At 40.5% G+C, this 24,032-nt stretch overlaps 1 protein-coding gene across 1 annotated transcript in view; it reads left to right on the top strand.

Annotated features, from left to right (window-relative positions):
• cpt1a2b (carnitine palmitoyltransferase 1A2b) overlaps window positions 1–24,032 on the top strand; it is a 35,623-nt gene continuing 11,591 nt past the window's right edge. Inside the window, exons 1-13 of the mRNA XM_076753622.1 lie at window positions 1–122; window positions 4,989–5,131; window positions 6,811–6,950; window positions 9,398–9,575; window positions 10,014–10,115; window positions 10,274–10,411; window positions 11,857–11,934; window positions 12,209–12,316; window positions 12,799–12,886; window positions 13,172–13,367; window positions 21,545–21,733; window positions 22,318–22,423; window positions 23,150–23,266. Coding sequence (XP_076609737.1) covers window positions 4,991–5,131; window positions 6,811–6,950; window positions 9,398–9,575; window positions 10,014–10,115; window positions 10,274–10,411; window positions 11,857–11,934; window positions 12,209–12,316; window positions 12,799–12,886; window positions 13,172–13,367; window positions 21,545–21,733; window positions 22,318–22,423; window positions 23,150–23,266 — 1,581 coding nt within the window. The 5' untranslated portion in view covers window positions 1–122; window positions 4,989–4,990. The remainder of the gene's footprint in view (window positions 123–4,988; window positions 5,132–6,810; window positions 6,951–9,397; window positions 9,576–10,013; window positions 10,116–10,273; window positions 10,412–11,856; window positions 11,935–12,208; window positions 12,317–12,798; window positions 12,887–13,171; window positions 13,368–21,544; window positions 21,734–22,317; window positions 22,424–23,149; window positions 23,267–24,032) is intronic.

Genomic DNA, 24,032 nt, shown 5'->3' on the forward strand with positions numbered 1-24,032 from the left:
CTCGCTGGTTGTGGAGAAACTCAGAGTGCGCGCTGTGCCAGGCTTGAAAAGAAGGGAGGGGTGCAAACAGACGTGTCCGTATCAACCGTTTCACCAAGAAAGCTTTTCGGAAGACACTTCAGGTACAATTTTAATCGCATTTTAATACTTCTCATCGAACTGTTGGCCCAGTTTTTAGAAAATTAAGTGCTTTCCGGTCCTTTTGCTCTCTGTTGGCTTTTGTGCATCGCATGGGGTGGGAGATGGTGCTGGCCATGAATGGACCACTGTGCCTTATGATATTACGGTGGGCTACGGTGCATGTGTGCTACTACACTGTACGTTCACATAGTTAACTTAAATGTGTTGGTTGTTTTGGTAGCAGCGTGTGTTCCTGTTCACCCAAACAGGAACATGATGATGTAGTGATTGAGAGCAGCATGGTTACATCGCAAACAAACCATTTCCTTCAACGAAACTGGTTTGACCATTCAGACCAGTCCGAGTGAGAGTCTTAAACGTTGCTTTGCATTGGTGTGAGACGTGACAGCGCCTTGTTCTGTTCATACATGCAGAGACACACGATAGCGTTATGTAGACTTATTTACATACCAGCCCGTACATTCAAATAAGAACATTTCTTTATCTTCTTTATCACAAGAGGTATGAGAGATAAGCTAATTGTTGCACTGCTTACTGCTGAGATAAAATATGTAAGCCAGATCTTTGAGCTAATTCTTTTTTAGCTGGACCAAAAAAACAAAACAAAACAAACGACAACTCTTGAGAGAGATGGAGTTTTGTTTGTCTAGGTAGTACACAGTTTGACCACCTTCGTGCCTCGAGTAAACCACAACCTACTGTTGTTTATGATAGGTTACATTAAGCTAACATTAATGCACAGTGTGAGCTCGTGCACACGCGCTCCTTCCCGCCGTGCTCGTGCCCGTGTGCTGAGCTTGTCAGACTCCTCTGAGCCCCCCACCTTCTCAACTCCGGCAGGTAAAACCTGTTGGTCCGCCTAGTCTTGACAATTAAGAATCAAATACTAATTTGTAGTTTGATGAAGTTCTGCTACGTGACTCTACGTTTACTTTAATTATCTAGTTGACATGAACTGAATTATTGTTCAGTATTCTTAAAGTATATACTTTTATACTACTACTATACTGAATTTCCCCGGTGTGGCATCAATAAAGTCTTATCTTATCCTGTACCTGACAATATATCTCCTTCCGCAATTAGTGCAGTGTGAACCACAATTAGACCACATATTCTCAGTCATTTTGGTGTATATTGATGATTCTTTCCAGTGTTTTATATTTTCATACAAAATAAGTGGATCAGGAAATACAGCCGCAACTGAGAAACAGGTTATAAATCCTTTTTTTTATTGTGCAGCAGACTGGTTTTGATTGGTTTCCTTCAGGTGGTTAGAATAGAAGAGTCTTTTAGGATTGTGGAAATACCCTCAGATCAGCGGTGAGGTTTGTTAAATGACTTTCTGTGTTTTTAAAATGTCTCCAGGCGTATATCTTCAGGACAACCAGATGCTCTCTGATTGAAATATAATATAATGTGTAATGGTGAAAGACACAAAATGGATGATACAGTAGAAGTACAGACAACTAGGATGTATGTATGTGAACGGGCTGAACGCCATGCTAAACAAATCACACTGCAACTTTTTTGGCAGATATTGTAATTGCTGCATGAGTCACAGTTTTAGTGGGAATGGTATTTTTGCATGTCATTTTCACTGAAAAAATGTATAAAAGGGGTGATGATGTGGTTTTTGCTGAGGTTTGTACCAAACATGCATGCTCCCCTGTGTCTGGAGATTATGATTTGCAGGCTAGGGCATCTCTGTTGCACCATAATGCTTCATTTATAATGTATGTTGTGATACATTTTACCTTAATCGAGAAGACTGCTGCTCTTGCAATTTGGATATTGTAGCTCTAATATGTAGCCATTGGACAAGACTTTCAAAACCAGTGTATTTTGATTAAAATCCTTTTTGTAGTATTAGAGACAGGCTAATCCTTAACGAACCAGGAGTATTTGCAGCTTTAACGTGCTTGTTAAAGTTGGAAGTAGGTTAGGGTTTAGATTGATTTGGGCAAGATAAAGGTCTGGCTTCTGGGTCAAGAGTGGAATGAAGTTTAGTGTTGGCAAAGGACAATGGTTAAGGTGTGAATGTGAATCATTTGCAGGTCCTCCTGAGTATAGTAAGGCTCTGTGTGTCCATCTCAGCGTCAGGGACTGAACGACTGAATGTTAGTTAGCAGGCCCACACTTTTCCTCCCACCTTCATTCTCTCTCTGCCTTTTTCACTTCTCTCTCTCTCTTTCATTCAGTCACTCACACACACACACACACACACACACACACACACACACACTCACACAAAGAGCTGTGTGAAATAGCTGTGGGAAGTGAGAAATATGCAGCAATCAATTGCTTGGCTGGACAGAGAGAAGAGGAAGAGATGACAGAGGTCCTCACACTCAGCTTATGCACACACAAACATGACCTCCCAGAGACTTTATGTTGACCTACTTTCTATAGTTGTCGTGTCATCATCCAGTACTGTATGTACCAGAGACAACAGCTGTGCATTGCTCCGCCTTTTAACAGTATAGGACTTCAGAGCTCTCAGGCTTTACTGTCCTGACTCACATGCACACATACACACACACACTGCTGCAGACGGTTGGCTGACCAAATCTTTGGAGAAACTGAGCTTTTGGACCTGACAGATATGTTTCTGTCTGAATTGTTATTATCTGTTCAGCTGGGAAAATTGAGCAGCACAGCGATGACTAAAGTTTTCCTTTATTTGGTATCCATGTGTACACATTCTGAATAGGTTACACAAGAAGAAAAGGAGTAAAGGAATTCAAAAGCAAACCAAGCCACCAGCAACACTCACAGATTTCTGTCCAATCTGTGACTGATTGTTTTGGGAACACCTTGTCTGCTGCCTGAAGGCTAAATGATAAATGTTCCTATCAAAACTTTCAAAGCATAGATACAAAACCATACGCAGCTGCAGAACATGGATGTTGTACATGTGATATCTTTAGGCTGGTGAAGTGATGTTTTAAAGCGAGTTTTAGAGTGACCTTTGCCAGAAACTTTGTCGTCTGAGTACCATGGCTGGGTCTGGAAAAACATGTCCAATCATCATCAAGTGTGAAAACCACAAAGATAAAGATAAAGACAGAGGAAAAGGTTATACAGACAAGTCTTAAAGCAATCATTGAATTCAGTTTGCTCCAAAAAGAGCTTTAGAGGAAATTAAAAGGACTGAAACTAGGTGAGCCCTGCAGCTTTATTTGCTTGCTGTTTAGTCAGTTTTGATGGATTTCAAACATCATCAATTCACATCCTGCTTTTCACCTGCACACTGGTCTGTTAGCATACCTTGCTTCAGGGTGAGTAGTAGCTCAAGGAATGTTAATAGTTCACATTCTGCACATGCGTTTTTGTGTTTCACTCTGTCTCACAACAGTGTGTGAGCCAACAGCAACAATGCCAGAAGCCTGAAACTGAAGCAGCGAAATGGAATTCAGCCATTGTTATTGTTTACATCAGCCTATTCCTAGCTTGTTATTTGAAGTATTTTTCACACCACTTTACATGAACAGAACTGATGACAGTTGGCTGACTTGTTGATGAATCTGTAGTTGGGCTGATAAAGTTAAAAAAAAAAAAAGAAAAAAAAAAAGAAAGAAATATGGTCTACAATTTACACTTATTGATATCGTTACTGTGCAAATTTTTGCTGTTTTTTGCTGTAAATACTGTTTATATACTTAGTTATATTGTATTTTTTTATTATATTATTATAATATTATATAATATGTATTATACATTATAATACATGTTATATCTAACTATATATTTAGTTTTATACATTTAGTTTTCCTTAGTTATACTTTTATTTTTATTCCTGTTTACTTTTTTTGTTACTTTTTTCTAAATAATCGTTGGTACATTCTGTGTTTGCCTGTATGTTAATTGCTACTGCAACAAAATAATTTCCCAAATTGGGATCAATAAAGAAGCAGTCTAAAGTCTCAAAGTCTAAAGTCTAAAGTAGGTGAACATTTACACAGTGCAGCATTTAAAAAAAGAGGCACTGGGATAATAAAGACTGTGTGTTCACTGTATGCCATGCAACACTGTGTTTCCTGAGCTGAACAGTCCGTATTTTTATACCCATAATCTAAATCACCCTGCCACAAAGAGAAATGACTTTCCGTTAGTTTGACCATTACCTCTGCACAGTACATTCACTTCCCCAATCTGTGAATCAGAGTCACTTGGACAATAAAAGTGCAGTAATTGCAGGAACACACTGCTGGTCAACAGTATGAGGACATGTTTATGCAGCGCTGTAGACTTACTGTCTGTTTTACATTTTCCAGGTACAGTGCATGTCAGTGGTTAATATTTTATGTGTGTAACCAGGTTCAAAGTTGATGGAAACTTGTATTTCAGCATTTAGTTGAAGTTGTGTGTCTACTAATTAAAGCTATTGTATAACCGTGAGCTTTACACAGTATCTCCTCACTCAACAGACTCGCATGCTGTGAGCCATTTTGTACCGCGTATTCTTGGTTGCTGCAGCAGGACTCAGCGAGACAACAACATTCCACTGACACATTAAATTACTCAAGTATTGTCACACAGAGCGTTTATACAAGAGAGAGAGAGAGAGCAAACACTGGTGTCTGCTGGCTTATAAAACCAGCTGTTGTCTAAAGTTCATGTCATAAACTGACCAATGCCGCAGTCGTAGGGAAGTAATGAACATTTTCAAGCCATCTGGTTCAAGAAAAACACAAAAAAATGGGCAAAACAGGCTTGATTTCTGAAAATCAACAATACATTTTTTTATTTACACATTAATCTAATAAATGATTCATGATTAATTGATTGATTAATTGATGCAAGGAGTGATATTGGTGTTAACATTTTTTTCTTTTGTGTTTCCATAGTGATGGCAGAAGCCCACCAGGCGGTGGCGTTTCAGTTTACCATAACGCCAGAGGGGATAGACCTGCAGCTGTCCTATCAGGCCTTGAACCAGATCTATCTGTCTGGAGTACGATCATGGAAGAAACGAGTCAGCCGCATGAGGGTGAGGATGATGGCTAGTCTCTGCCCTGTGTGCGTGTGCGCGCGTGTGAAAGTGTGCAGTCTTTGTCCTCGTAGTTTCCATTGATGCTGTGCTTCCATATCGTTCAAAACAAACTGACTTTAGCTAAAGAATCTCAGCATTTCTGTATCTATGCTTTAATTTTACCACTCTACAAAGAGTAGATGTCTGTTAATAAGATCTGATATCTGCTAATTGAGCTGAGCCAGTCAGATCAGTGAGGGCAGGTGTGGTATACTGAGTCATGGTGCCCAGACAAGGCAGGACGAAGCAACAAATAACTGTCTGTGATGCATATCGCGCCTGGTCTTTGGTTTTGTGTCTTTTCTTTTTTTCTTTTTTTTTTGTTGTTGTCATGGGTAACTGGACACATTAAAAAACGCCACATATATTTTTTATTTGGGTGATATTTTCAAATTTTCAAACTGGTCAACTTCTACCCAACAACCAGCGACTGCTGATACATTTGCGATATAAATAAACCCTAAATTCACCAAATTAGATGTGAAAATATTCTGCCACTACATGCTGTTTTACCCTGCTGCGTCTCTCTGCTGTTGCTGGCGTCTTTGTATTACTGGGTTAGCTTGCTGAACGAGAATCTGTCGCTGATTGTTATTAAGTGGCAGATCATTTAAGTAGCTAAATAAAACAGCAAAAATTGGTAAAAAGAAAAAACAACAAAAAACAACCAGAGATGGACTCAGCCAATTCACTGACAGCTCAGACAGTAGTATATTTATTCAGACCCAAACTCGATCTTGTCTGTCATGCATCTCTAGCTTAGCCACAGTGTTTGGCTATGTAAACAGAAGATCTCAGATATCACACGTGTAATTTCAACCATCATTCGAAAAACGTTTGGACTCTGTGTAAACATAAATAATCATTTCCAAACAAACTGTCATTACTGTCAACAGTTTTACAAAGTGTTCCTCACTTCAAGTATTAATCTCCTTTATACATTCATGTGTTCACAAAGTGGTGACCCTCTCTCCATCCTTGCCTGTGAATGACTGAGTCTTTCCAGGATGCCCCTTTCATACCCAATCATGATACTATCACCTGTTACCAATGAACCTGTTTACCTGTGGAATGTTCAAACAGGTGTTTTTGGAGCATTCCACATCTTTCTCAGTCTTTAGTTGCTCCTGCCCAAACATGTTTGAAACGTTTTGCTGCATCAAATTCAGAATAAGCAGATACTTAAAAAAATCAATGAAGGTGATGAGGTCAAACTTTAAATATATACAAGTATATGTCAAAAAAGTGTGTGTGTGTGTGTGTGTGTGTGTGTGTGTGTGTGTTTTAATGATAAGCTGGTGAAGTTGTATAGAAGGATGTAATTTGTTGCAAGGGTAGCTGAATGCAGAAGGCCTTATTACAGGGTGTGAATTCCCGTCTGTATAGGTGAGGAATGATGAGCCGAACATGTACAGACATGCATTTTTGCCATGGTGGTTTTGACAAAGACAGGATATATAGGCTACACACCGTGTACTGTAGCTGCGTTGGATCAAGAACATTAAAGCCACTCAAAGGGAGCAGGAATGACTTGCAGTTGTCTCTAAAAGGACCCTCTGTTTTCAGTGGCCCAGAGTAAAAGAGGGGAAAAGTCTCACTAATCACAATGCCTGCTCTTTCTTCTTCTGTGGTAACAGAACAGCGTGATCAAGGGAGTGTACCCTGCCAGCCCTTCCTCCTGGCTCTTTGTTGTCATAGCGATCCTGGCCATCATGTACATGCACTCTGATCCCAGCATGGGGCTCATCACCAAGATTCAGCAACACCTGCCACTGAGGTACACAGACACACGCAGGGATCTCTGTCTTGACTTCTTCACATAGACAGTATAACTTGTTTTGCTTTTGTGCCTGAAGTTGTTGATCCAGGACTTGAATGTTTTTCCATGAGAGCCATTCACAATCAGGTATAATGTCTATAGCAGCGTCTTGGCCTTGCCTTGTGTTAATGTCTTAACTCCTCAAAGAATGACCTTGTTTTCTGTGTATAAATCGAAATGATGACTTTATAGCTCTGGTATGAGCTCATTATATATATTCAAGCAGTAAAAACTGTCTGGTAACACTCTCAAAACATGACTAATATGATGCCACCTCTGACATTCAGAAGCTATGATGCTATGGTTGGGTGGAGAAAACAGGGAAACATCACATTGCTGTTGTCTAAATTAGCAAATCAAATCAATTACTAGTTCAAATTTTTAAAAGAATTGTTTGTATTGAAAAATAGAGTTAAACTGATGAAACAGCAGCTAGATGTGCGCAGATATTAGCTTATTGCAGACATATCAGTGTCGGTCACTTAAGTAACAGCCCTGGCAAGTTTATTTTTACACTGTGAAAAGACCCTCTTGGTATGAAAAGTCAATATGGACGGGATCTGCATAAAAAAAGAATACTGTCTGCTCATATATCATTATCAAATATTGGTATCAGCATCAAAAATCCAATATTTGTTGAGCTCTACTTGAGGGTGCTGCAGGCTGAAAGTGACAGCTCTACTTTAAAGTCCACTCTGTCGTGCAGTAGTAACAGTTGGGAGGAGAAAGGATTAAGGCTGATCAAAACAAACATTACTTCATAGTATATAAAACCTGATGAGTCATTAGGGATCAGTGTGGGTGTGGTGCCTGCACTTGAACTCTACCCTACTTACCTTCCCGTCAATTCACTGTCAACTGTGGCTTTAGATGCTAACAACATTGCTCAACTACCTACCTCTTTGTCACACACACACACAGACATACACACACACCTGCCATATTCTACCTTGATAATAAAATGAAGGTAATGGAGGCCGTAAATGGTATGATTACCTTTGACTCACATTGCTACTTGAGAGCACTGCCATCTGAAAATAACAGCTCCCGTTTGAAGGTCAGTCTGAGCAGCAGCAACCTGGCAACTGGACATGTCTTCTTAAATATCAAAATCAGGACATTGAAACCAACGTGGGAGCTTCTGTTTGTGCATGTTTGACATGTCGGTGCGTTATATAGCACTTCCACCATTGCCACTTACTGCAGGGTAAAAATAGACTGTTTAATTGTCTTCCATTTTTAAAAGTGTGTCGCCTGTCTGAGCAGTAGGTCATGTCCATCTCGCCACTCAGTCAAGTAGTGATGTGAAGCAAAAGTGTTGCTGCTGTGGTTATCAGCAGTTTAATGTCCCTGGTTCACAACAGTGGAATTATGTTTCCTAATATAGGAAACAGTCGCCTCTCAGTCAGTCAGAAACAAATATTTGCTGTGTCCATGGTATAAGACACAGAAGAGCACATACATGGAATGATATTTATGTGATTTAAGTGTTAATCCTTATGATGGAGAGTCATGTTTTCTTCTTTCCAAATTCGTCTTGATTCCATTGCATAGAGTATGTATTTTTGATTTTCTGTTTATGACACTCTGAATGCATTTCACAGTCATATTTTCATTTTATTGTATGCGCCTCATTTTGTTTATTCCACATTAGAGTACTCAGCTTTCTACATTTTCGTGTCTGTTTTTTTTTCCTGCTTTGTGTGATTCAGAAAAAAAATTTCATATTCACTTCCTCATCGACCCAGCAGATGTTGCTGTTGTTGCAGTCTTTACTTGCAATTCCTCACATGAGTGAAGTGGGCACCAGTGCTAGTTACAGATTACTGTTCCTGCAAATACACTGAAGAAAAATATAAACACAACACTTTCGGTATCGTGCCCATTTTTCCTGAGTTGAAATAAAAGATCCTAGACTTTTTTTGAGCACACAAAAGGCTTTCCCTTAAATTTTGTTCACAAATATGTTAAAATCCACGTTAGTGAGCCTTTGCCAAAATACTCTACACCTGACAGGTGTGTCTTATCATGATCCTGATGAATAAACAGCAGGATGATTACACAGGTGTGCCTTGCCACGATAAAAAGCCACTCTAATATGTGCCATTTCATCTTGAGTCTGGTAACATAAGTTTTTGCACTTCATATGAGTTCAGTATAAATTGGCTTCTTGTGCCTGGATAATTAGTTTTATACATTGCTGTTTAATTAAACTTCCAGTTTCCAGTTTTAGAAATAACGTAATAATTTTTCCCATCTACTTGTGTTTTGTGTGTTTATTTATTTTGTTCCTACTTTAAGCATCAGGTAACATGCCTTAAGAAGCGCTGAATTAGGCTTTTTTAGCACTGACACTGCTGTATGCACACAGCGAGTAATTGTTCGTTCCCCCTCCCTGTGTCCAGTCTCCATGTCTCCCTCAGTTCCCAGGGTCAGACCATGCTGTCGGCGCTGGTCTTCAGCACGCTGCTGTGGCTCTCCCTCATCCTGGCACTCAGATTCTGCCTCAAACTGTTACTCTCTTACCATCAATGGATGTTTGAGCAGCACGGCCGAGTTTCCAACGTCACCAAAGTCTGGGTGGTAAGCTTTGCTATCACGGCTCCCTCCGGTGGCCACTCTGCAGAAGTTTATTTGGCCTTAGGCACAAAATCATTTTGTTTAGTGGTAGTTGTAATAGCATGTTATTAAATCTAACACCATGCAAAGGATGCTGTGTGAGACTATGAGCCCCACAGTTTAAAGACCATTTTATTGTACTTAATATGTGTATGACTATATTTGTTTTTGTACATACATACAATGTACATGGCCTTTTTTAGTTGATTTTATTTTATATCTTGTTTTATATTCTATTTGTTCTTCTTGTTCTTCTACCTCTCCTTTTTTATTGTGCTGCAATAACAATAAATAAATAAATAAATAACCATAGCAATAATAATAATAAGATGTATTTCCTTGATGTGGGATAAATAAAGTCTTATCTTGAAAGTATCACAAATGTTCCTCTGTCTTTGTCAGACTCTGTTGAGGTTATTATCAAGCAGGAAGCCTCTGCTGTACAGCTACCAAACCTCTCTACCTCACCTGCCTGTTCCTGCCATCAAGGACACACTGAGCAGGGTGAGTGCACACACACATTATCTTCACATACGTTGTCTGTGTGTATACTGGCTGTAGATAATGATCTAAGTGGAGAAAAAAAATGAACAGAAACTGCGAATCGTTTGATGACCACAGAAACAGATTTTGCCTGATGTTCTGTTTTTTCTCCATTTCAGTACCTGAAGTCAGTGCGCCCTCTGCTGACTGATCCAGAGTTCAAACGTATGACTGAACTGGCCAAAGACTTTGAGTCTAACCTGGGAAACCGCCTGCAACGTTACCTGAAACTCAAAGCTCTGTGGGCCACCAACTATGTAAGTGTACACAGCTGCACGCTAGCTCTTAAAAAAAATCGGAATAATCAGTCAGTCGATCGATGTAAAATGAATTTGCATCTGTTCAAATATATTTTTAAGCAAAATGCTAAAAGGATTTGAACTGTTGGTACTCATTTTATAGACTAGGTGATTTAACATATTAATCATGAAATTAATTGATAATGAAAAAAAAAAACCGTTGAATTTCATCAAGGATCATTGTCTGGACGGAATCACCACGGGACAAAAACTTAATGCCTTTTCCTTGTTCCATATCAAATGTTGAAACTGTGTTAGACAGGTGTCAGTTCAACTTTATGATCATTTTGGAGGATGCCGTTTGCGTTGCTGTTAAAATGTTATTGCGTTACACTCACAGGTGATCCTATTATTTTGCCCAGCCCATTTATATCAATGAGAATCGGGAGAGCTTGCAGTTTTCACACGGTGTTGTGAGTCTGCGATGCAATGGTTGTTGATGTTGTCATACAAATGAATATAGTATAAGTGTATTATTGTAATAAAATACTACAGCAAATCCACTCTTTTGTCCAGTGTTGCTCCTCAAAGATGATCCTTTTGAGACTGAAGAATGAGCATCTAACAGTCGTAATGGTAACGGCGATTGTCAAAATTTGAAGTGCAAGTCACTGCTGGATGAATCAGTATTTGAACCAGACCCACAATTTCATCACTGGTGTGTTCAAGGAGTGTCGCTAAGCTAGCATGCTCACTGGGTGGTGCATTAAATCAGTTTTTAATTAAGGAAAGGTAAATACAATGTTTTGATGCCATAAGAATGCTATCTCTAACGCTGTCTTCATCTCTAACACTGTTGAATAGCTGAATCGGTTTCCCAAATAGGTCAATAATAAGACAAGTAAAAAAAGGAGGAGAGCCATCCAATTCAGAGAAGCATCATTATTCAATGTGCTCAACATGTGCACAAATGCAGTTATTTAAGAACTCAGGTGTTGGACTACCTGCTACTCTGGACGGCAGCATTGTTCAAACTCGTTGCCTCCTTTGATTTGTGCAGGTATTGAGCATTTTTTCTGCATTTAATGCTTTCCTTCCTTTTCTCTTTGTGTTATAACTCAAACCAGAACCTCTGATGTAGTCCTGCATTTCATAGCATCGTTGTACCTTGTTTTATTACTGGTCACAGACTTCTAAAAGAGGCCCACACACCCTAATGCATATCTGTAAGCTTTAAACAAAAGTGTCGTTAGAGCAATAAGCTGTGTGATGTTCATGTGAATGTATGACTTTTTCTCTGCTCTGTTGGGGACTGATTTTCAAAGGAAAGCTGTGATATTTTCTTTTTCAAACACTCACTAGAAAGTACAAGTATGATAAAGGTGTACAGGAAGGGAATAGTTTTGGTTTGTCCTATTTATTTAATATAGACAACAGTGCAACTTGTCTTGCTTTGGTTCCAGGTGAGCGACTGGTGGGAGGAATACATCTACTTGAGGGGCCGAGGTCCTATAATGGTGAACAGTAACTACTATGGCATGGTAAGCAGCTGCCTTTCACTGTAGTACAGCATCGAAAAAGACTGGGTCACCATATGTGTTTTATCTTTTTTTGCAGCTTTTGAGATCAAGTTGAGCCAAAGTGGATGGAAGCTTTTGTCTTTATCTTTCTTTACCTCTGTTCTCGCTAGCATCTTGCCTAAATTGTACTTGTCCTCTGTTTGTTTGTATGTCTTCAAAAGCATAAATCTTGAGAGTCTTTTTTTTGTTTTTTGTTTTTTTGTACATTTTAATGTCCTATGTGCATACTTTCCAGGACTTTCTATATGTGACTCCAACCCCAGTGCAGGCAGCCAGGGCAGGCAACACCATTACTGCCCTGCTGCTCTACCGCCGCAAGGTCAACCGAGAGGAACTCAAACCAGTAAGGCCACATATGTACACTTCTGCAGAGTTGATGGATTTGTGTATGTTATGTGCTATTGGGCCGTGAATCAATTTATCATTTATTGGCAAAACACAAGGCCTCATAACGTTAATCTATAAATTACAGTATGGTTATGGTTAGTCTCCTAGAAATTAATGTAAGTAAGTCTATGTAATGTTCTATAAGTGATGGAAACATGACTCTGTGTGCATGTGTGTATAACTAACTAACCTAAGGCACACCTGTGCAATAATTCTGCTGTTTAATCAGCAGCTTGATTTGCCACACCTGTCAGATGGATGGATTATTTTATCTCTTATGGATTATCTATCTACCTTTGTGCTCAAAATTTGAGAGAAATTAGCCATTAGTGCACACGGAGGTCTTTTCTTCAAAAAAAAACGTAGACATCATCGGTTTTTTTTCTAGTCCAGAAAAAACAGAGAATGTTAATGATGGAGTGTGTGTCTGTGTGTCAGAGTCGTGTTCCAGGCACTGTCATCCCTCTGTGTGCCGCTCAGTGTGAGAGGATGTTCAACACAACACGCATGCCAGGAGTCGAGACCGGTAAAGCACTCACACGCGCATACACACACACACGCACGCACAAATGCCACAGTAAGAAGATGCTCATTTTACATTGAAAAGCAAAATGCATTTACAAAGTAGATGTGAATTGGAAACCTAAAAACAACACAAACACATAAATAGCTTAATCCTGAAGACTCAGAAATAGAGCAAGAAAAAAAATACTCACTGAATTGGCAAGCCTCAGTTCTTGTTGGAGCAGATGATAGAAATGAGTATTGACCCAGTGAGAATAATCCCGAATAATCTTTTCTTCCTCCACAGATGTGCTCCAGCACTGGGAGGACAGTGAGTTTATAGCAGTGTACCACAAGGGACGCTATTTCCGCCTGTGGGTGTACCGCGCAGGCCGGCTCCTGTGTCCCAGAGAGATCGAGTACCAGATCCAGAGGATCTTGGATGACCCCTCACCTCCACAACCCGGAGAGGACAAACTGGGAGCTCTCACAGCTGGCGACAGGTAGGAGCAGCAGTTGTCTGTCTGCCTGTCTGTCTGTCTGTCTGTCTGCCTGTCTCTCTGTCTGTCTGTCTGACTAGTGTGACCATTGGTTGTATAATTATATGACACATATTTCAGTGTGTGTCTCAGCAGATACACATGGCATGTTGTAATCCATGTTTGCATCGATCTAATTCCCAGATCAGGAACTTAATAAAAGCAGACACAAGGTCAGGCACAGGATGTTTTTGTACAGGCTAACCCCTTGAGTGTTGGGATGTTCTTTGTACTTCACTCCTACATTACGGCTTTGTCTAATCACCATCACCACATCACCACCAGCCAGATCACATTACACAAAAACACATTACAGTAATGGAAATGTGTCTCATTGGCAACGGTTGTGTTCTAAAGGCATCATGCAAATACCCGCTCAATAACAAACAGCAGTAGGATTTTAAAAAGGCCCCATTTGCTGTTAATAACAGCTAGTTTCCCTGGGATCCATCGGAGTGGTCTCATTTACTCTTATGAATGTAAGAAGAGGACTTTGAAATTAGACGTTTTCAGCTTTTGGAGGAGTCACAGTTGAAAGACCACCTCGATGGTTTTTAATGTTTAAACCCAAATTCCATATACTTTACATCACTTTCATTTTCCACTGACGTCCTGCTCTCCAGGCAGCAGTCAGTTTCTGTTTGTGTTTCACTTGCAGAGATGTAAAACTTGCTTGACAGGATGTCGTCAAATTTTTACCACATTTCTAGCAACATTCCAAAATATCAGCAATTATATTTCCACCCACCTATTTGAAATTTGTGCATCTATAATGTGGTTTAGTTTAACTAGCATGAATTAATGTGATATCTAAAATCTCTGAAATTTACGAACAGATTAGAAAAGGTTTAGTCTTCATTATATCTTATGATAAAGCATTTGGCTTTGACTGTTGATGCCTTTACATTAGTGCTCATCAGGCTGCTTTGTTTTAAATAAAGGTTTAGAACAAGGGCAAGACAGGTAGGAGCTTGTGACTGGGTGACAGCTGGGTGTTGTAGTTTTTTAGGGAACATCTCTTGACATCACTTGGAAAAAGGGGAAAGAATGTTTTTCTTTGTCAACCAGTCAGCGATGGATTAGGCGTCAGAGGCAATATTTAACTCAGCAGAAAAATATTAATTTATATTCACATTTTTGATGTCAATTGTGCTGCAGAAAAAGAGGCAAGAAGTCAAAAGAAAATAACACAAACAGGGCAGATAGCAGTGTAAGAAACTGAGAGGAGAAAGTCATGGGATGGAAAGGAAGGGTGAAGCCATCAAGGGAATGAGTGATAAGTTTCTGTGGCTAAGAGAATAATGACTAGGAAATAAGGCTGTGGGTGTGTGTGTGTATGGGTGGCTGTGTGTGGGTGGCACGTGCGTCAATTTGCATAATTGGCGATAATTGTGTTTATGTAGATGGACAGCAAAGATAAGAAAGCAATTCAACCTTTAGCGTGAGGATTGGATTTTTTATGCTGTCACTTCATGACAATCCGCAGTGTGGGAGGCAGAGAGTCTGCTCTGCTTGAGGGGAAGAGGAGGTGAAGGTTGTTTATGTTTAACAGTTCACTTCAGTTTAACAGTCCTGAATGTTCCAGAGACTGGTAGGAGAACGCGACCTCCAGCCATTCAGGCCATATACAGTCTGCTGTGTGTTTTGCTGTGGATTTTGGTAACAAACCAAAAACAAGCCAAGAAGCCGAGCGTACCAGTGAATAAGAAAAAGATGAGAGCCATGATCATGGTGTATGGTTCCTGTTTCAGTGATTACATCAAGGACACAGCTAAAATTAATGGAGCACATTGCGATGTGAGGTGTATCATTGACTGCGGAGAGAAGGAAAAATCATTACTTCAAGACAGAGTTTTGTTTTTTTTAAAGGATAGCTTTTATTGTTATTGTTTATTATTATCCCTTTGTGTGCGGGTAGTGGGAGCGCAAACAGTTGTTTGACTGCAGTCCAAATGCTGTTTCTCAAAGGCCGACAACTATGTTTAAGTAGAGTATAAAAAGAATGAATAGACACGCAAATTGAAGCTGTGCAGCATTCAAATGCCGAGTTGGAATTCCACTGGCAGTGTTACGAATGAGGTCTCGAACCATTCGGCACAGCCCTACCATGGTTACCATCATAGTTAAGCATGTGTGCAAATTAACACTAAACACAAAGCACATCTGAAGCTGATGGGAATGTCATTAGTTTTGCGACCACTTTGTCATAAACCTAAGTTTTGGACAAATCAGAACTTTGACCGAATGATGCTGCTGGCAGTCCATGCAATATTTGTTTAGGTATTTCAGTCTGCACTGAAGTTGTGAATCGACCAGTGGACAAACTTTGCCATCCCTAGAGCCATGCAGCTGTCTAGAAATGTGTGAAAAAAGATCTTAACTGGGTTTGTGTCCAAAAGTATCAAAGGCAAGGAGCCTTGAGTTATGCATGTATAATTTCACTGGCTTGGTGATAACTCCAAATATGGCCAATTTGTGTAAAGTCATGTTCTGAACACGTCTGATCATGCAGTCTCACTTTCCTTAACACATGAACGTTCAGACAGAGCCTGTCCCCCATTCTGTGCTCACTGTTCAAAGACTGTTTGTTTTCCATCTGTCTTCACTTAGGTGGGCCTCTTTTCCAAGTCACTGTGACGCAGAGAATAGAACAAGAGAATTTATAGGCCTAAGTAAAATGTTTATTTTACTTCCACATATCCAGCTTGTTGTTGAAGTAGCCCCAAATAGATCCTAGATGCTCTGAGAGTTGAATCAATCATCTTAATCATAAAAGGACATTTGCAGTTTCCTCTTCCAGAATTTTTTTGTGCTGAGATTCTTTTGCAGACTGTGCTGTTTTGGCAATAAAGACATTTCTTTTTTGAGCATTTGTAATTGATTAGGCAAAGGCAAGGCAAGGCAAATTTATTTGTATAGCACAATTCATACACCAGGCAATTCAAAGTGCTTTACAGAAGCATAAAAATACATTAAAATCATACATTTCAAAGAAAGAAAGAAAGAAAGAAAGAAAGAAAGAGATTAGAAGAGAATAGAAAAATAAAAATAAAATACAATTAAAGGAAGCCAGTAAAAGACAATAATTTAGTGTTTAAGATAATAATCTAGCATTTAAAATGATTACTTTAAGTAAAAGCTGTAGCGAATAATAATGTTTTCAACTCTGATTTAAATGAGCTGACTGTTGGTGCAGACCTCAGGTGTGCAGGGAGAGTGTTCCACAGGTGAGGAGCATAATAACTGAAAGCTGCTTCACTTTGTTTGGTTCTCATTCTGGGAACACACAATAGACCTGTCCCTGATGACCTGAGAGGTCTGGATACTTCATATGGAGTTAATAAGTCTACAATATATTTCGGTCCTAGACCATTTAATGCTTTGTAGACCAACAGTAAGATTTTGAAGTCTATTCTTTGATTCATAGGAAGCCAATGTAGTGATCTGAGGACTGGTGTAATATGGTCCATTTTTCTGGTGTTTGTAAGGACTCGTGCAGCAGCATTTTGAATCAGCTGTAGTTGCCTAATTGATTTTTTGTTTAGGCCAGTAAAGACTCCATTGCAATAGTCCAACCTACTGAAAATAAATGCATGAACCAGTTTTTCCATGTCTTCTTTGGACAGACATCCCTTAATTCTGGTTATATTTTTCAGGTGGTAGTAGGCTGATTTGGTAATGAGCTTTAACTGGCTGTTAAAATTCAGGTCAGAATCAATAATTACACCAAGATTTCTGGCTTTATCTGTTGTTGTCAGTGACATGGAATTAAGGTGAGCACTGATCTTTGACCTTTCATTTTTGGGGCCAAATACAATCACTTCTGTCTTATCTGCATTAAGCTGAAGAAAATTCTGGCACATCCACTCATTGATTTGATGAATACAGTCACTCAGTGAAAGTAAGGGACTGTAGTCATGTGATGACACAGAAATATAAAGTTGTGTATCATCTGCATAAGTATGATAAGAAATATTATGTTGCTCCATGATCTGAGCTAGGGGCAACATGTAGATATTGAAAAGAAGTGGTCCGAGAATGGACCCTTGTGGCACCCCACACATCATCTTTTGTCGTTCAGACACATGCTCACCAATTGACACAAAGTAGTCTCTATCTTGTAAGTAAGATTTGAACCAGTGTAGTACAGTGCCAGTAAGTCCCACCCACTTTTCCAGTCTGTCAAGAAGTATGTCATGATCAACTGTATCAAAGGCAGCACTGAGATCCAATAATACTAGGACTGAGGTTTTGGAAGCATCATTTAAAACTCATTTAAAACTTTGATAAGTACAGTCTCAGTACTGTGGTGTGGACGAAATCCAGACTGAAATGCATTAAAAAGATTGTTCTGCATCATGAAAGCATGCATTTGTTGAAAAACAACCCTTTCAATAATTTTTCCTAGAAAGGGAAGATTTGATATTGGCCTGTAGTTGCTTATCGCTGAAGCATCCAGATTAGCCTTTTTTAGGAGAGGTTTTATTACTGCAGTTTTCAAGGCCTGGGGAAAGTGACCAGACTGAAGAGAATTATTTATTATCTGCAACACATCTGGAGCTATACAATTAAAGACATTTTTAAAAAAGTTTGTTGGCAGAGTATCAAGGCAGCATGTTGTGGATTTTAACTGTGATACGGTTTCTGCCAGCCTTGTATGATCTAGAAGGTTAAAATGTGCTAGATTAACTGTAGAACAAGAAGGCACAGATGGACTTATCATTTTGCCTGAGCTGGAGCTGCACACTGTTTGTCTTATCCTTGAAATTTTATCTGTAAAAAAGGCTGCAAATTCATTGCATGACTTGTTGGATAGCAGCTCAGGAGGGACTGATGCTGTGGGGTTTGTCAGTCTATCCACAACAGAAAACAAAGTGCGGGCATTATTACAGTTTCCGTTGATAATCTCTGAGAAGAATGCTTGCCTGGCCTTCTTTAGTTCATGGTTATAGGTGTGGAGACTGTTTTTGTAAATCTCATAATGAACCTGGAGTTTAGTTTTTCGCCACCTGCGCTCTGCCTGTCTGCAGACTCTTTTCTGGACTTTGACCAGTGTGGTGTTTCTCCAAGGTGTCTTTTTCCTTCCTGATAAAACTTTTGTCTTAACTGGGGCGATGGAGTCAATAATAGCCATAACTTTGGAACTGAAACTATTTACAAGGTCATCAGTTGAAGCTGAGGGCAGTGTTGGTGATGGTGTAAAGCACTGAGTAAAGACTGCACAGGTGTTATCATTAATATAACGCTTTTTGATTACCTCTGTTCCACTTTTGTTAAGAGTAGCAGGTATGGCCATTTTAAATGAAACACAGTAATGATCAGAAAGAGCAACATCCATCACCACAACCTCAGAGATATTGAGCCCTTTGGAAATAACCAAATCTAATATATGCCCTTTGTTATGTGTTGAATGTGTTACGTGCTGAGATAGGCCAAAATGATCCAGGATGTTTAGAAGTTCTTTAGCACATCCATCTTTGAGATTATCAACATGAATGTTGAAGTCACCCACTAACACAACACAGTCAAAATCAATACAAACAACAGACAATAGATTGGCAAACTCATCGGAAAACTTTGCATTGTATTTTGGAGGCTTGTAGATGGTTACGAAGACTGATCGGCAGGGAGACTTAGATTGAATGGCAACATATTCAAAAGATTCAAACTGACCATAAGAGACTCTGCTGAATTGAATGCTATCATTAAACAAAATGGCAACTCCACCTCCTCTCTTATGCATTCTTACTTCACTTATGAAACTGAAGTTCGGAGGGGCTGACTCATTGAGAACTGCTGCACTGTTATCTTGTCCTAACCAAGTTTCAGTTAAAAACATAAAATCAAGCTTGTGCTTGATGATAAAGTCATTGATTAAGAATGATTTGCCTGCCAAAGACCTAACATTTAAAAGGGCTAAATTAAATGTGCTAAAAAGTCCAACATCCCCATGTTTTAGAACATACTGTGGCTGACGTGGAATACATGTTAAATTCGATGATGTGATGTTTCTGGAGAGATGGGCCGATCTTCTCCTCCTACCTATTGAGACATGAATCACTGCTTCCGGCACAATGGACCCTGGCTTTTCCTTGGAAAAGTCAGGCATAACATTTGCCTTAAAAGCTGGACCTGTAACACATCAGTTACCAACACAAATAGGTGGCTGTGCTGGGCTCTTACTAGGGGACTGGAGTAGGTTCAGATCAAGCCGTGGAGGGGGTGGAGGTGGTGCCCGTCGGCGCTGTGGTGGTGGAGGGGGACAGGGTGGTTGTAGGGGGCGGGGTGGAATTTGGGGGGACAGGACCCCAGATGGGCGAGGGGTAAGTCTGATACCCGCGCTGACAAGTTTGTTCATTTGGTCAGTAAACTCCAGAAGGGGGGAGGATGGTGATGGGATACCCAGTGAAGATGATGAGCTAGATGGAGTTTGGGCAGTTGGAGATGGTGACCTAGGTGGAGTTTTAGTGGTTGGAGTCAGTGAATCCTCACGAGCAGTGGCCCCTGGTGGAGGACATGAGGCATCCCCCTTTTTGCTCTGGCATCCTTCATGGTTAGAGCATACAGGTGGGGGGAGAGTTGGTTCTCCTTCATGTTTTGGTGTTTGCTGCTTTTGTTTGGATTCCTCTTGTCTCTTGTCCTTGGGAGTGGGAACAGTGTTACGCAGGAAGAAAGATAGGTTGGAGGCAAAAAGTTTTACTCCTGACTTGTTTAGGGAAAGTCCGTCTCCTTTGAAAAAATGTCTGCGGTCCCAGAAAAAGTTGAAATTGTCAATAAAATGCACTGAGTGGACATCACATGCAGTTGAAAGCCATCTGTTTACTGCCAATAATCTGCTGAATCTCTCTCCTCCTCCTCTGACTGGTGGTAAAGGCCCACTGAAGAAGACCTCAGCATTCAGAGAGCTCACTGCATTTAGCAGTTTATCTAAATCTCGTTTGAGCACTTCAGATTGTCGTTTCGCAATATCATTTGCCCCAGTGTGCAGTACAAGGTATTTCAAAGTTGGAATTTCTGCAACAAGACTGAGGATTCTGTCGGTCATGTTGGAGACCGTATCATCAGGAAAGCACAATACTTTCGTGTTTCTGCTGTACATGCTTCCCACGTCTTTAATAGCAGAATCACCAACAACCAGAGTCTCAGGACCAGTCAGTAGCTTTCCGTGTAGCTTTCTAGCTTCTGACTTCCTGTCAGGCCTTACCCTTCTCTGTGAGTCACAGGAGTTATCCAGGTTTTCAGTTGGAGATCCAGGGTCCTGCAGTAGTGGAGCAAACCGATTTTGTAACTGCACACTAGCTGGTTTGGGAGCTTTGTTGCTCACCTTCCCTTTGGCTTTTATCCACAGCTGTGCCTTACTCTGCACAGGTGTTGAGGAGGATGATAACGCAGGCCAGCCTGTCGCATCACAGATCTCTGGGCGCTGGGTTCTACCTGTTGGACGTCTCCCCATATCAGCTGATTTACTCTTGGGCTTTGCCCCGAGAGCATTCCAGGGAGGACTGATACTGGCAGATTTATTACCCGGTACACAGCCCTTTAGTTTCGTGGGAGCTGTATCAGAGCCAATCAGCTGGATGTTAGCATTCTCCAGTCCGCTGTTTTGAGTCAGCGGCAAAGTGCTGTCATTTCCACAAGGTCCGTTCACGTCTGCGTTTATTTCCAGACGCTGAACTTTAGTTTCCAACACTGCAACCTGCTGCAGAAGTTTGTAGAGGTCATCTGTGGAGAAAGGAGGCATCTTGGTGCTATTTAGTTAGCTTTAGCTGCCAGCAGGCTTTTTCTGTTGGTAGGCCGTAGCAGGCTTTTTCTGTCAGTAGGCCAGAGCAGGTCCCAAGGGTCATCCACAACTTTTAAATATTTGTCCGTAAAATATGTCTTTAGATGTCCAATTCAGCCAAAAATTAAAACTTTCAAGTTTAAGGAAAATTAAAATAAATACAGAAAACAAGATGGGAAATCAAGAGCCCAGACAGAAACCAGCTACCAGAGGAGGAGGAGGAGATTGCTACACATCTGTGTGGATGTGTAGCAATGTACTGTCTATGGACCTATGGACCTATGGACCAGTGTTCATAATAATATTTCTGATGAGGCTGTTTTCCTGTGTGTCACCCCCACCCCCCACCCACCGCCCCCAGGATCCCTTGGGCTCAGATGAGGAAGCAGTACTTCAGCTCCGGCATCAACAGGCGATCACTGGATGCCATCGAGAGAGCAGCCTTCTTTGTAACCTTAGATGATGAAGAGCAAGGCATGAGGGGAGACGACCCAGCAGGAAACTTGGATCGCTATGCCAAGTCCCTGCTCCATGGGAAATGTTATGATAGGTGAGGGGAACACAGGAGAAAGATGGTCGTCGAGAAGTCGTTCCCAACCAGAGGAACGTTCTGTCGTACTGAACAGAACCAAAATTGTGAAAAAATCATTGTATGCCCTGATGTGCCTGGAGCAAATTTGATGAATGAATTTAAGATGAATTAAACTGTTGGCACACAGACAGTGTACCTTATACTGAAAAATGTTCTCACAACCATCCCAGGCGATGGAAAAAGATTCTTTTTCTCAATCGACATGCATGGAGTTGAAGAGGGAGGAAGATGTAAGATGAGGTGAAACCCACTGTTTCTCGCATGGCTAAAGAGTCTCATTAAAAAAAAAAAATTCCTTGGAATCCAGTGTAGCTGATGTGCAAGGCCTTAGCTACTTTCCACTGTGCCTACAGGAAGCACTACTTATCCCCTCTGTGTTTGTAGCAGTGTTAGATTTTATTCAGGACATTTTGTTCATTTTTCCAAATACAGCATGAGTGTTTGAATATATGCTCCAAGTACAAAGTTTATTTTTCAGTTCTTAGATTCTGACTTTTTCTCTTTCTGTTCTTGTCATTTTCTTCCTTTCTTTTGTCCTTCAGGTGGTTTGACAAATCATTTTCCATTGTGATCTACAAGAATGGGAAGTGTGGACTGAATGCAGAGCACTCCTGGGCTGACGCACCGACAGTGGCTCACCTTTGGGAGGTGTGTGCGTTCATGAGAGTCTGTTTATTCCACAAATGTGAATTTCTGCGTACCAGCATTTATCCACTATGGTCTGTCTCTCATGAGCCAAGGAACCCTTTTCAGAGAAATGGCTGTGTTTAGAGAAAGAGGATGCAAAAAGAAACCAAGATCACATCGCTGCTGCTATACAGCAGGACTGAGCCTGCTGCATATTTTTGCGATGCCGTCATCAAACAATAGATTGCACTGACAGAGCGTGGGTTGTTGGAGAGCATATGACAGCTCCATTAAAAAGACTGCGTGGCCTGAGAAGGCAATGTGGATGACCATGGGAAAATATGGAGTGAAACTAAGTTGAATGAATATGATCTAGTAGGGAAGTAGGGAAAATAAGCAGCAGTTGGCTGATGCTATTGTGCTGACCTTTATTCCAGTAACTCAAAACCAGAAAGCCAGACACAGGCGGCACAGTCTGTGTCTAATACATCATAAATACTATTTTATCACCCATCTGTGCTGCCTAGCTTTTTATTACTGTTACAGCTCTGTGAGTAAGAGGGACTGCAAAAATTAGCTAATGAACAGATTCCCACAGTGGCTTTTTGGGATCTCTGTATAAAAGGGGAAACAAATAAGAGCTCTAAAAATGAAGGGCTTGAATAATGTTAGTGTGTATTTGGGCTGTGTGTTGTGTATTAGATTGTATTTGGATGTGAACAAGAGCATATCTCTTCCCTGCTCCAGTACACCCTGGCCACAGATGCCTTCCAGCTGGGCTACACTGAGGACGGGCACTCTAAAGGCGAGGTCGACCGCTCATTGCCGCTACCCCAGAGGCTCGTCTGGGACATCCCCTCAGAGGTATGCACGCCCTGCTATATGTGTGCGTGCGGCTGTTGAAACATTCTGCCTCACTTACTCTGTAATCTCTGACTCGGTCAGTTAACAACATACATTCACATGGCAAACATATATACATATATATAAATATTATATTATCACTTATATTACTTTACATTCTATTTTATAAATCACTCTAGATATTGGTGTCAAGTGGGTAACCTACATTTTCACACATCAATGATACTTTTCTAGATGAGTATCTCCCAGCTTGTTGAACTTACTCATAATGTCTACTGTGAGCAGGAAAAGCACACGATTAATGATATTTATCATGGCTCCATTTCACGTACTGTATTCATGCCATCCTAACTGGCATGGCCCACTGGCATCAGGGACCTGGAAGTGGCACACCTTAATGGAATGCTGATCATGTCTACCATAAAACATGTCTGTGTGCAAATCGTGAAAGGATCAGATTGTATCTTGAGCAGCTGATGGTGTTTGTTCAGGAGAGCAGTATCAACATGTAACCCTGCCAGCATGGCTTTGGTAGTGGGCCACTTCTGAATTTGGCTGCCAAGTGTCAAACGCAGCTGTGCTGTGGCAGAAAACACAGTAATCCCTATCTGACTAATAGTTGTTGCAGTTTTTGTCTTTTCAGTTCTTTCAATTCTCACTATCCCATGTTGTGCCAGAATATGATGCCAATTTCATTTTGTTCATGATCAGTTCAGCTTTCACATTGCATTTAAAAATGAAAGTTCAGCCATTGGACAAAGCATTG

The sequence above is a fragment of the Chaetodon auriga genome, chromosome 16 (assembly GCF_051107435.1).
Source record: "Chaetodon auriga isolate fChaAug3 chromosome 16, fChaAug3.hap1, whole genome shotgun sequence".
Taxonomy (NCBI): Eukaryota; Metazoa; Chordata; class Actinopteri; order Chaetodontiformes; family Chaetodontidae; genus Chaetodon; species Chaetodon auriga.